This window comes from Equus przewalskii, chromosome X, assembly GCF_037783145.1.
Source record: "Equus przewalskii isolate Varuska chromosome X, EquPr2, whole genome shotgun sequence".
NCBI lineage: Eukaryota > Metazoa > Chordata > Mammalia > Perissodactyla > Equidae > Equus > Equus przewalskii.
This window is the reverse complement of record NC_091863.1, coordinates 78,326,283-78,338,904: the sequence shown is the minus strand read 5'-3', so window position 1 is coordinate 78,338,904 and position 12,622 is coordinate 78,326,283. Positions and strand designations below refer to the sequence as shown.

The following is a 12,622-nucleotide window of genomic DNA, read 5'->3' as shown; positions in this document are numbered from 1 at the left end:
CACAGGCAAGTCACTAAGGAATCTTAAGGCAGAAAAGTAATGTTCTCTTATTTGTTTTGTTTTTAATTTTACTCTGACTATAAAGTGGTGAATAGATTAGACGTTAGAAATGGTAAGAGAATTGGACTCAGACACCAGTCAGGGCATCATTCTAATAGTGCAGCTGAGGGATGGTGGAGGCCCAGAACTGAAATAGCCTCAGTCGGCTTGCAGAGAAGTGGATGGATTCAAAAGATACTTAGTAGGAAGATGCAACAAGACTGCACAATGGCATAAAACTCCATGACATTAGAAATATCACTTAACCCCCTAACACTTGGCCACTTCAATGCTCATCTAAGAGCTGTTCCAAAATTGTTAAAAGTCCCAATTAAAAAAAATTGTTAGGGGCTGGTCCAGTGGCGTAGTGGTTAAGTTTGCATGCTCCACTTTGGCGGCCCAGAGTTCACCAGTTCGGTTCTTGGGTGTGGACCTACAGACCTCTCATCAAGCCATGCTGTGGCAGCAGCCCACATAGAAGAACTAGAATGACTTACAACTAGGATATACACCTATGTGTTGGGGCTTTGGGGAGGAAAAATAAAAAAGAGGAAGACTGGCAACAGATATTAGCTCAGGGACAATCTTCCTCACCAAAAAGTATACCTTAAAAAAATAAAATAAAATAAAATTGCTTGTTAAAAAAAACTGCTAGTCTGTTTATCAAATTAATAGTAGCAAATATTTATTTTGTTGAGGGGAAATCTGCTAGCATGAGTAAGAGTAATAGCAACATTTTCTTAAGTTATGCCAATGAATCTAACAGTTCTAGAAAACTTCGTTTCTATAGTTCTAGGATATGAGATATAGAATGAGGACACATATACAACACATATTTATTGAGTGCCTGGGTAACACATTGTTCTTTAAAAAACAAAACAAAACCAAACCAAAACACACAGAAGCAGCAGGAAACTGACAGATTTAAAAGAGAAAAGGGAGATTTTCGATAACTTATTTGGAGCTATGAAAGTTATTGAAGTATAATACTTGCCTCGAACACTTTCCCAACAGCTGAAATTAATTTTTATGCCCAAGCAAGATACTGCACGGTGGTGAAACATATAAGGTTCACTGATTTTGAATATTCTATTCAAAATATCTCGAAAGAAAAGACTGTGCAGTCAACTATTTGAACTAGTAGAATGCTGAAGCATAAAGGAGAATATGCAAAAAAGATGTTTAGACATTACATAAATATGGAATTTTATTTTCTTTCACAAAATATTCAACTTAAATTTAGGGATTATTAATTAATCTTACCTATATTATAAGCAGTTTTTTAAACTCTGATGATCTCAGAGAAGCTACCTAGAAAGAGAGTCTTAATTCTGAATCTAGAAAAGTTTCCAATTAAACATATCTTCATCCCAATATATAGCACATTCATCTTGAATATCTTTAATATCCTTGTTAGTTGAGTAATATATAATGTTAATGATATGAATAATTAATAGAGCAGCATCTTATAGAGGTTACCCAATTTTGCTTTCATTAATTTGAGTGTGATTATTTTCGAAAAGGTCTTAATCCACAATGTCACCCCCTTTTGTTTATTTCCATTTTCTCCATCCTGTAGAGGATCTCTCTCTGAGGAAGATTTTTTGGTATGTGCATTTTGTTTATGCTACACATGCCAAATAGATCTCCTAAGATGAAACTCTGAGCTCATTTGGAAGTAATTTTTGGTAGCACATGAATCAGAACTCTTATTTTCTTCTCAGCAATACTGGTATTTTATTGCTTCCATCTATAGTCCAATATGCTTTTAGCGCTAAGAACCCTGAAGCCAAACACACAAAGCACTAAGAAAATGGGAACTTCTGACGATTACAATTTTTGTCTCTCTTTCAGGGTGTTTCCCTCCCCTGGGAGACTGAAATCACCTTCAGCTCACTATGAAACAGGAACATGGTGAGCACAAATGATTGACTCAAGTTGGTGATGTTGATTTAGGAGTGTTCAGCTTACAGGTCAGGTGTAAAACCCTTAAACCTGCTTGTCAAAATCTGCTTGTCAAACTCCTATGGATTTTTCCAGACTCGGCCCAAATGTCACTTTCTCTATGAAGGCTTCTCTGGTCATCTCAGGCAGGGTTAGGCAGTTCCTCCTTTGTATTATTATAACACCTTGTCATATTCCTATAGCAGCACTCATCAAATTATATTGCTTTTACTTGTCTGGCTCCCTCCACTTGTGGATAGAGAGAGACTATTCTCTTCCTTTTATCTCTGGATTAGAGCATTACCAAAATCAAGTTGGTTCTCAATAAATAATCGAATGGATGGATAGATAATGGCTAATAATACTCCCCATCTGCTTGGCATAGATTATGAGGTGTTTTCACATGGTGGTGAGGAAGACATGGCAGGAATGATCATCCATATTTTATAGATGAGGAAGCCCAGAGAGGTTACACGACCAACCCAAGCTCAAAACAGCTAATAAATTGCACATCTAGTTCTCATGCCAGCAAATTGGCAGCAATTTGTAGATAGAAGTGGTAGCAGTGGTGTCGTGTAAGAAAGATGGCAATGGCGGCCAGACACAGTATAGGAGCTGGCTGCCTGTTTTGAAAGCTCAGAAACTCGATCTTAGCAGGTTCTCAAGAAGTTAACTCACATGCACACAAAACTGGACTTCAGAATGTCAGCTTAGTTACAAGAGGACAATTTGTGGCCAATTATTTCCCTGTACTCAAGCTACAGGTGCAGTGAAGCTAGAAGACCAAAAATATACTCCATTTAGTTATGTAATACACATGACACTCTCTCTCTCTCTCTCTGAAATTCCAGCCACAACTCCTAGACTCTAAAGAGGAATAAGTCCTTAGAAGTTGGTAGTATAATCCCTTCATTTTACTAAACAAACAAATAAATAGCTGGCTAGCTAGCTAGCAAGCAAGGATAAATGACTTACCTAAAGTCACATAGCTTGTTAGTGACAGCACCAGGACACAGAATCAGGTCTTCTTAATAATGATATCCTTACATTTTTTTAAAACAAGTTCTGATCGAGAAGAGATACAAGTATAGTTCTCAGCAAGCCTTCTAAACATCTGGCTAATAGGGCTAAACCCAGGTTGTCACAGAGGAATTGTCCTTAACCAAATGCTGTAACATGAGAGAAGTACACCAAGTTCCACTCCATGTCTGTGTATCAGGAAGGGGGTACATCATGTGACAGGCAGTGTTTTAGGATCCAATCCATGTTAAAACAAGGCACTTTTTAATAGAGATTGACAATGTTAATTCTATTTATTTATCTCCATTCACCCATAGACATGGATGTTACAAAAAGAATTTATCGGATTTATCTTTTCAATGTGTCAACTGAAGTGCATTTTCTAGTCCCCATTCCTTTTCAACATATTGTTTTGAAAATAATTCAAGTACACATAAACTGGGTGTTCATATTTTCATGTCATATTTATAACTTTTAAGTTTTGAAAACAGTTTGACCACTCTCTGCCCATAGAACACATTATACTACTTATTGGCCAGCTAAAAAGTTAAATATGTGTTTCTGTTAAGCGGAAAAGACCAAAGACCAAAATAAGCTAATATTTTCAGCAAAAAAGAAAACAAACAGTATATTGTGAAAGTTTTTGGTTTAGCTTCTATTACCAAAGCTGGAGTGTGCTCTGGGGGATGTGTCCTAAGTCAGTAGATGAAACCAAATGGTTTTTTGAATGAAATGCACAAGCATATGTGTATCTTACAGACTGTGCAAGTCACACGAAAATAAAATGAATTCATGGGCAACACCATCAATTGAGAGAAGGAGCCTTATTTAGCAAATAACTGCTTTGGGAATAGAAACATGTCTCAAATGGCAATGAATTAGTTGGCTAATTCATCTTCCTGCTGGGGATAATGGCTAGAATTCCTTCTTTGAAATATGCGGACCTTTACCTGTTGGATATCAACTATTGTGCTTATCTTTCTGTGACTATCATAATCAGAGCCTGTGATCTTCTCCTCCTTCACTGGATGCAGAGCAGTATTTCCACAGCATTTAGACAGCAAAGCTTTTGCTTCTCTCTAGCATCATAACTGGCACCTTGAGCGCTCACCTCCAATTAATGCTAATATTTACTGTTATCCCCAAGAGTTACAGTTTGAAACAAGAGCCCACATTCTGAAAGAAACCTTGGGTATTCAAGGTCATTTACATAGTCCAATTTAGAATCAGTTGCTCATCTAGACTATGAAAGAAACTTGTTTATAAATCATAGCACTGTAATGTGTTAGGTTAAAGATGATTTTAGATATTAATTTTTAAGCTACATCAAATTATAATATTATGCTGTATAAAAATCAGGGTCATTTAAGTACCAATTCATCCATTTTCTATAAAATTTGAGGAGAAAAATTCTCGTGTATACTTAAAGTTGAAGATAAGTCATTTAGGTCCCTATTATACATTAAGGCAGCCAACAATTTTTATCCATACCACAGATACAAAATATCTGTCAATTCCTATTAAAGGACTATAACATGAAATCAATATGGTCAATAGGTATGTAAAATGTCAACAGAAGAAATTATTTAAAAACAAAAGCAACAGCCCTTGTGATGCTTTAAGATGTATTACTCACCAGAAATAAAGTTCGGAAGTCGTTGAGATCGCCAAAAAACTCTTCTATGCTCACCGTCTTAGAGTCAAAAATAAAGTATTCTCCAAGATTCTCATAGAGCTTTACCATTTGCTTGTGCATGTTGGACAGTTTATCATACTGCTCTCTGGCACTCTTTGTAAAGCTGTAGCTTTCTGTTAAGGAACATGGTCCAATAGTACCTCAAAGGCAATCAATAGATGTTAAGATTGAATTACACCATCATTTCTGTAAATACTTATGTATTAGTTTCCCAAGGTTGCCATGACAAAATATCACAGAACAGGTAGCTTAAACAACAGAAATTTATTTTCTCACAATTCTGGAGGCTAGAAATCCAATATCAAGGTGCTGGCAAGTTTGGGTTCTTCTGTGGCCTCTCTCTTTGGCTTGCAGATGGCCGCCTTCTCGCTGTGTCCTTACCCGGTGGTCCCTCTCTGTGTTGTCCGTGTCCTAATCTTTTCTTAGAAGGACACTAGTCATATTGGATTAAATTCCACCCTAAGGACCTCATTTTAACTTAATTACCTTTAAAGGCCCTGTCTCCAAATACAGTCACATTCTGAGGTTCTGGGGGTTATGGCTTCAACACATGAACTTTGGGGGGACACGATTCAGCCCATAACAACTTGCTAGAGTCATTATATTGGACGGTGAGTTTTGATAATGTATAAATTAGGCAGAACTATTTAATGTATAATCATGTGGAACACGTTTGGTAGAACATGTTTGCTAAATGAAAGTACGTAAGTATAAATACCAGAAAACTATCATATCTGTTCATCAACAATGTAGGGTAGAAACAAACAGCAACAAAAAACGGAGGAAAAAAGTATATATATATATATATATTCTCTTTTAAAATATGCATATTCTATATAGATAGAGAGGTTACACTGAATTCTATATAAAGGTTATATACATACGTGTGTGTGTATACATATATACATAACCCAAATGCAAGGGGAAGGAGAGGGAGAGAGAGAGAGAAGAAGGAAGGAGAAGTAGAGAGAGGGAGAAGAAGGAAGGAGAGGGATTGAGATGAAGAAAAAGGGAGAAGGAGAGGGAGGAAGGGAGTGGGGAGAGAGTGGGAGGGAGAGATTTTGCTGTAGCTCTAGAACCTTAATCGTCTAAAGGGCTCCTTAAAACACGGTTTGCTGTTTGCTGAGCCTGAGGCCAGGGGCCTGGGGATTCTAATTTCTAACAAGTTCCCAGGTGATACTGAGGCTGCCTGTCCAGGACTACACTTTGAGTAGTATGGTCTAAAAAAGCTATTTATCCAGAAATGTATTACATCATTGTTTTAAAAAGGTTATCAGAATAGTGATATCAACAGCTACTACCAAAGCTTAAAATGAACCAAATATATAAATGTGTCCAACTAAAGGTATCTCATTATACATAAATATAAATTTATATAATTAAGAAAGAAATTATAATACTTTCTTCCTGATTATAGAAGATATAGAAAATGATCTCTTTAGGTAACTGAGAAATACAAAAACATAAATAAACTAAAATTTCCAATAATTCAGAAGCAAATATTATGAACATTTGAAGTATTTTCTTCTGGTCTTCCTTCTATGGCTAATAATTTTTGAATGCTAACTGATAAAAATGCTTCAGAGAAAGGTAAGGTGGCCTAATCATGAAGAATAAAGGAAACTAAATCTACTTTTTAAAATTAGAGTTAAATCTATTGAAAATCAACCATGATCACAGAAGTAAAATGTCTTTAAATGGAAAGGTAACAGACTTGGGATTGTAAAAGAAGAAGAAAATCACAGTTTGGGGCATGCTATTTTAAGATCCATTATAATGTATGAATATTTTGTGATAGTATTATTTTATTAGGTACTGATCATTGTGTCTTGAAATACTTGATTTTATAAGATTTTCTGAATTCTTTAGTGTGTTTTATTGTGACCGGGGGCTAAACTTCTTTTCCCTGGGAACACAGGTCTAGTTGTACAATGGAAGTCAATGGGGAAATCAGACCATTCTGGAAAATTACTTTGTAGCTGATACTTACGGGATACAGCAGGATTTTAAAAGGGAGAGGCCCCCTAGCTATATCCTTTCTTATGCCTCTCAAGTATTAGCACTCACATTACAACACAGCAATCTCTTCCCTTCTAACAAGTGACATTAAATCTTTCTTGATGTCAACAGACCTAAAAAAATTAATGCATTTCTGACTGACTCTACTATCTTTTTACCAACAAAGGGTACATAAGTCTACATACACGTTCCGATTTTACCTCTGAGAATATCACCATATATTTTTTTATTTTTTAAGAAAGTGCTAAACATCCTGTTTAAGGGCAGCAGAAATAAGACAATGCTCTTGATTTCTTAGCACGGAATGAAAGTGAGATTTTTGTTTTCTAGTCTTTCTTCCCTAAATAAAACACACTCATGCCAGAGACTTGCTAGGCAGAAACACTTTGCAAAGGTCACTTACTTGTACTCTATTTGCAATGCAAAGTACTAAACTGTTTGTATATTTCAGAAGGCTCAACACCTGTACAAGACAGAGAAAAAGCCAAAGATAAAAAAAGGTAAAAAACTGTATGTCTCCCATTTATCATGACACAATTTTTCACGAGCTAAAATATGTCCGTGTGGTGATACACCATTTCATAAATTTGTTCTCCTAGAACAAAAACTGGTTTCAGAAATTCTGCCTGTGTACCAAAGTGAGTAAAGCTGAAAAATTCTGGGAATGGGTTTGTCTTAGAAATAACAAATGGAAAGCAGCCCAATCTCCAAGTCCTTCATTTATCTTCAAAGTGATTACTCTGTAAAAGGGATAGATGGCAGGAGTCAGCCCTGAAATCTTTCACAATTGCATCCACATCACCAAACCCTACTTGGGACTGCAGGTAAAAAAGAACTGGACACCACTGAAACCAGCAAACAGCCATTGATGATTAAGTATCTAGGTAGTACAGTTTTTTCCTTTTTGCAATTACTGATTATAGCTTTTAGCTGTTTAACCACCCATTGTTAACTGTGCTGCTTAGGCAATATGCTATCTGACTCCCACTAGGCTCCAATAGGTAACATCTCCCTGGAGGCTGGGTCACCATGCTAATGGGTGTGTGAGCTGTTTTTCAGGAATTAGAACTCCTTGTCCACTTCAGGTAGGTTGAGACCACCAACTCATCAACTGGGCCCGTGCAGATGTCTGATAGGTGACCTTTTGATGTCAAGAGACTAAAAACTCCATCCTCAGCTCATGCTAATGCCGCCATTTTGTGAGCATGGGTCCTATGAAGAGGCACGAAGTCTGACTACGCTTGCGCAGATCATCAATTACCTCACCTCTCCTCACCTCCAATCACCTCTCTCAGCATTTCAGACCACCTTGCCCCCTATCCCGTAAATATCCCTGAGTCCCTATCTTCAGGGAAGCAAATTTGAGGCTCATGCCCTCGCTTCCTCATGTGGCTGCCTTGTGAGTAAATCCTCTCTCTGCTGCATTCTCATTGTCTTGGTGTTTGGCTTTCTGGGCAGTGGGCAAAAACAAACCTGGTTTGGTAACACCATCATTCCTTTTTATCCCTTTATCTCATTTGGAAATTTTTTATTTTTTTGAGTAGACGCTAAATACAAGATGCTAGTTAGTACTATGCTAAGGATTGTGACTGATACAATAATCATTCAAATCAGACCCCGAAGAAGTTTATAATCTAATATTACAAATAATTCTCCCATCATCAATTTGCATGTGTATAGGACATCACTATTTAAAATACACTTTTCCTTTTGTTACGTCCCATACTCTTCATAACCAACCTATCAAAAGGGTAGAGAAATACCACTACTCAAATTTTAGAGTCGTGGAAACTAAACAAAAGGCACTCATCCACCTAGGGTTAGAATGTAGTAAAAGGGAGCAGAATGTACCACCCCAAAATATGCCTCTTTGGCATAGATTATTTACAGCTGATTGAGAAAAAGAAGATACAAGAAAAACCTGGAGAAGAGTAAAAGTTATCCTTTTGTACCGGATATTTACATTTATAAAGGAAATCTCTATTTGTAAGGCTTCTCCGTGCCAGGAAGAGAAGGACAACTCTCAATCACCAGAGAATCAATGGTATCTATGGAGAACCTGCAGATTTCAATCTGCATAACAAACATTACCCTTGTTTCTGGTGCTTTTCCTGGTGACCCTCCTTCCCCTTATACCTGGTGTCCTGACACCTTTCTTTCTTTGGTCTTTAGCTGAAGATGGTATTTAAACTGGTGGTTTAGGCTACCTTAGGAAGTTACTCATGTTTCCCTGGATATCTCCATGTACACAAGGTATACACGTTAATAAACTTCTGTTTGGTTTTCTCTTGTTAATCTGTCTTTCTTTGTGGGCCGGGGTGGGGAGGGGGTGGGGGGCAGTGGTCTCAGCCAAGAATTCAGAAGGGTAGAGGGATAATTATTTTTCCTCCCATACAGTAGACATTATGATAGTCCCTTGCATGATACCTAGTCTAATATTCTTTTCACACGGTAGAAGTGTATTATTTATAATGACAAGGACCTTCATGTTGTGAAATCCAACGTTTACCCCTCTGTCTTCCTTTTGATGTCTCAGCAGCATCTGACACATTTAACTACTTCTCTTCGTTTCTATGACACACACCTTCAGGGTTAAAATGTTTTTTCTCTTACCTCCTTTCCTTCTCCGGCAACTTCTATAAAATGTTAGAGTACCCTGAGGGCTTGGTCCCGAGTCCTCTCTCTACAGTCTGTGTAACTGATCTCAGCAATTCACACGACTTTAAATACCATCTATATTGATGACTCTTAAATTATATATCTAGCCCCAATTTCTCCCCTGAGGTACTAACTTTTATAATCAACTGCCTACTTGTCATATCTACTTGAATGTTGCTTTTTTTTAGTGGTATCTATTGGTATCTCAAATGTAAATCCTCTCCTGCAAACTTTCTAATAGTTTCCTACAACACTTGGAATAAAATCTAAACTCCTTCTCAGGGTGCATGAGGCCCTACAAGATTTGGTCTCTACGGAGCTCTGCAACCTAGTCTCCTCCCAATCTCCCTCTTAAGCACTATACCTAGCCACACTAACCTTCTTTCTGTTCCTCGAACATACCCAGCTCTCAGACCCAACTCAAGGCCTTTGTACTTGCTGTTCTGTGTGCCTAGAATGTTTCTTTTCTACCAGGTCATTCAATCTCAGCTCACATGTTACCTCCACAGAGAGGCTTTCCCCAACCATCCAATCTAAAATATCCACTCCCATCACTATTACTCTGGCCTATTTTATTTCATTCTGAAAACTTATCACTATTAGACATGATCACTTTTGTTGATTTACCTGTTTATTGCCTGTCTTTCCACTTAAAAATATGGTCCATGAGTAGGTCTTATGTGTCTTGTTGACCACTGACTCATCAGCATCTAGAACAGTGCCTAAAATCAACAATAATGATAATTATACCTAACTTTTCCTTTTAGTTAACTCTAAAGGCACCATGAAGGGGCCGGCCCAGTGAGGTAGTGATTAAGTTCAGGCACTCTGCTTGAGTGGCCCAGGGTTTGCAGGTTTGGAACCCGGGGTGCGGACCAAGTACGGCTCATCAAGCCATGCTGCGGCCGCATCCCACATAAAATAGAGGAAGATTGGTACAGATGTTAGCTCAGGGCCAATCTTCCTCATGAATAAATAAATAAATAAATAAATAAATAAATAAATAAATAAATAAAGGTGCTGTGGAATGCCTCCCATGGGTTAAACTCAATTCATCTTCACAACAACTTTCTGAGGTAAGAATTTGCCCCAGGTCACAGAACTGGTAAGTCACAGTAATGGGAACAAACTGAGTGTTAGTGCAGAACTCATGCTCCATGCTATACAGCTATACCACTATGCTATACAGCTTCTCAAGAAATATTTGTTTAAGGGGTAAAGCCTCATTATAACATCACATTGGAGAACGGGTCATGGGGTTGACTTAGGTACTTAGAAAACTAAAACTCCTCTTATGAATCTTAAGATAAACCCATTTCACAGAAAACTTTATTTATCAAGAGTATTTTTATAGTAATATTTCCGTGAATTTGACAGCACATTTTAATCTGCTTATATATCTTCATCAATTTTGACATTTTAAACACTTTTTTAAAAAGTAGGCTTCAACCGGGGCTGGCCCCGTGGCCGAGTGGTTAAGTTCGCATGCTCTGCTGCAGGCGGCCCAGTGTTTTGTTGGTTCGAATCCTGGGCGTGGACATGGCACTGCTTGTTGGACCACGCTGGGGCAGCATCCCACATGCCACAACTAGAAGGAGCCACAATGAAGAATATACAACTATGTACTGGGGGGCTTTGGGGAGAAAAAGGAAAAAAATAGAATCTTTAAAAAAAAAAGGTAGGCTTCAACCATATCAATTTTATTTTAAAGCTATATATGTAATAGTGATTATATTTATCAGTAGAATGATGGTCTGCTTAAATTTGTATATTAGACCTACTGTTGCTCTAGTAGATACTTAAGTTGATAAAATTTAAAACTGGGCATTTTATTTATCTTCCATATTAGAGAACAGAAATTAAAAACACACTTTAAAGGAAATAAGTCTTAAAGTTATGTACTGGGATCCCTGGTAAAGAACTAATGTATTATAAAATTTATTTTATGAAAGGCTATTTGGTGGCTCATGGGCAATCTTAATTCTAGAAACCAAATGCCATTTTCTTGTCATAGAAATACAAGGCACCCTTATAGCTACCTATAGATTTCTGTTCTATTTATAACATAAAGTGGGTCTATCTAACCGGACAGTGCCTATGGAGAAGAAGAGAGTAGAGATTTGAACTGAGCTATTTTTGCTCCTTACTTGGGATTTTTTAAGACTGATTAGAACAGAGACTTTAGAAAAAGTGTTTGTAGGCTCTTGTGATTGACTTCTCTGGGCCAGGCAGCCTGCCTTTAGCTAAGTCTTGAGAGCACTAAAGGAGAGGCCTATAGCCATGGCTAGCTGAAATGGGAAGGCTGGTTATGGGCACACTGTGTAACTAATGCTGGTACAGTTCCATGAGGAACTCCTGAAGAGAACACCAAGAGTTGTAGCAAAAGGCCATTTGCTCCTGAATACCTAGATTTCCTGGCCTTTGGTGTCACAGGAGATGGTGACAACAGCTATCACAGCATCAAAGAATAGGGCACTTCGGAGAGGATGATTAGACTATCCTGGGATCGAAATGTAGAGTGACCCCTTACCATTTGCCTACACAACCCCGGGAGTCCTTGAAACATCTAGAGAGAAGAACCCTGGGAAAACAACAGACTTTCTAAGATAATTCACAGTAATTTATACCCTAAAATAAATATAACCTTAAGGTGGTAAAGTGGGCATATCTAATTCATATAAACTTATTGAATACAAGGGGAAAAAACAATAAAGAGCAATTTTCCTTTTACTGGTTGACTTTCAAATGCCTCATTCTTCAAAGACAAACATTTCTGACTTTTCCAGCTTTGAAGTTATTCAAGATAACAGTAAATTAAAATCACACCATCTTCTCCCTAAGAGAAGCACTTGCTCATTGCAGGGTTTATAAACTAAAATATATTCAGCATTTGAAAATGCTAGCAGGTAAAATGTTAATATTTTAAAAGTATTATTAATTTTAAACCATTTGATCTCAATTATGAATCTGGAAACAATTTATAAAACGTATATCATAAGTTCCACAAAGCATTTTTATACTAACTCGTTTGAAAATCTGACCTAGGGAAGCAGTTTTCACAATTACTTGGGTATTTACTGACAGGCTTCAGAATGAGCCTCCCCAAAACGTGCCACTTTGGCATGTGGATTACTTTGACCTGAAGTCAAACAAGGCCTAAAAGACTCAGGAAGGGCTTTTTACCTCCCCCTTAACTGCCTAAAAGAATTTAGATACAGGGCCTGGTCCAGGAAGAGAACTATCACC

The 12,622-nt window shown here is 37.5% G+C and overlaps 1 protein-coding gene across 7 annotated transcripts in view; it reads right to left on the bottom strand.

Moving 5' to 3' along the window:
* The window catches only part of DIAPH2 (diaphanous related formin 2), an 816,328-nt gene that overhangs the window by 210,634 nt on the left and 593,072 nt on the right, over positions 1-12,622 (bottom strand). For all 7 annotated transcript variants that reach the window (XM_070605395.1, XM_070605389.1, XM_070605392.1 and 4 more), the window contains one exon: positions 4,640-4,804. In XM_070605395.1, the coding sequence (XP_070461496.1) occupies positions 4,640-4,804 (165 nt within the window). The remainder of the gene's footprint in view (positions 1-4,639; positions 4,805-12,622) is intronic.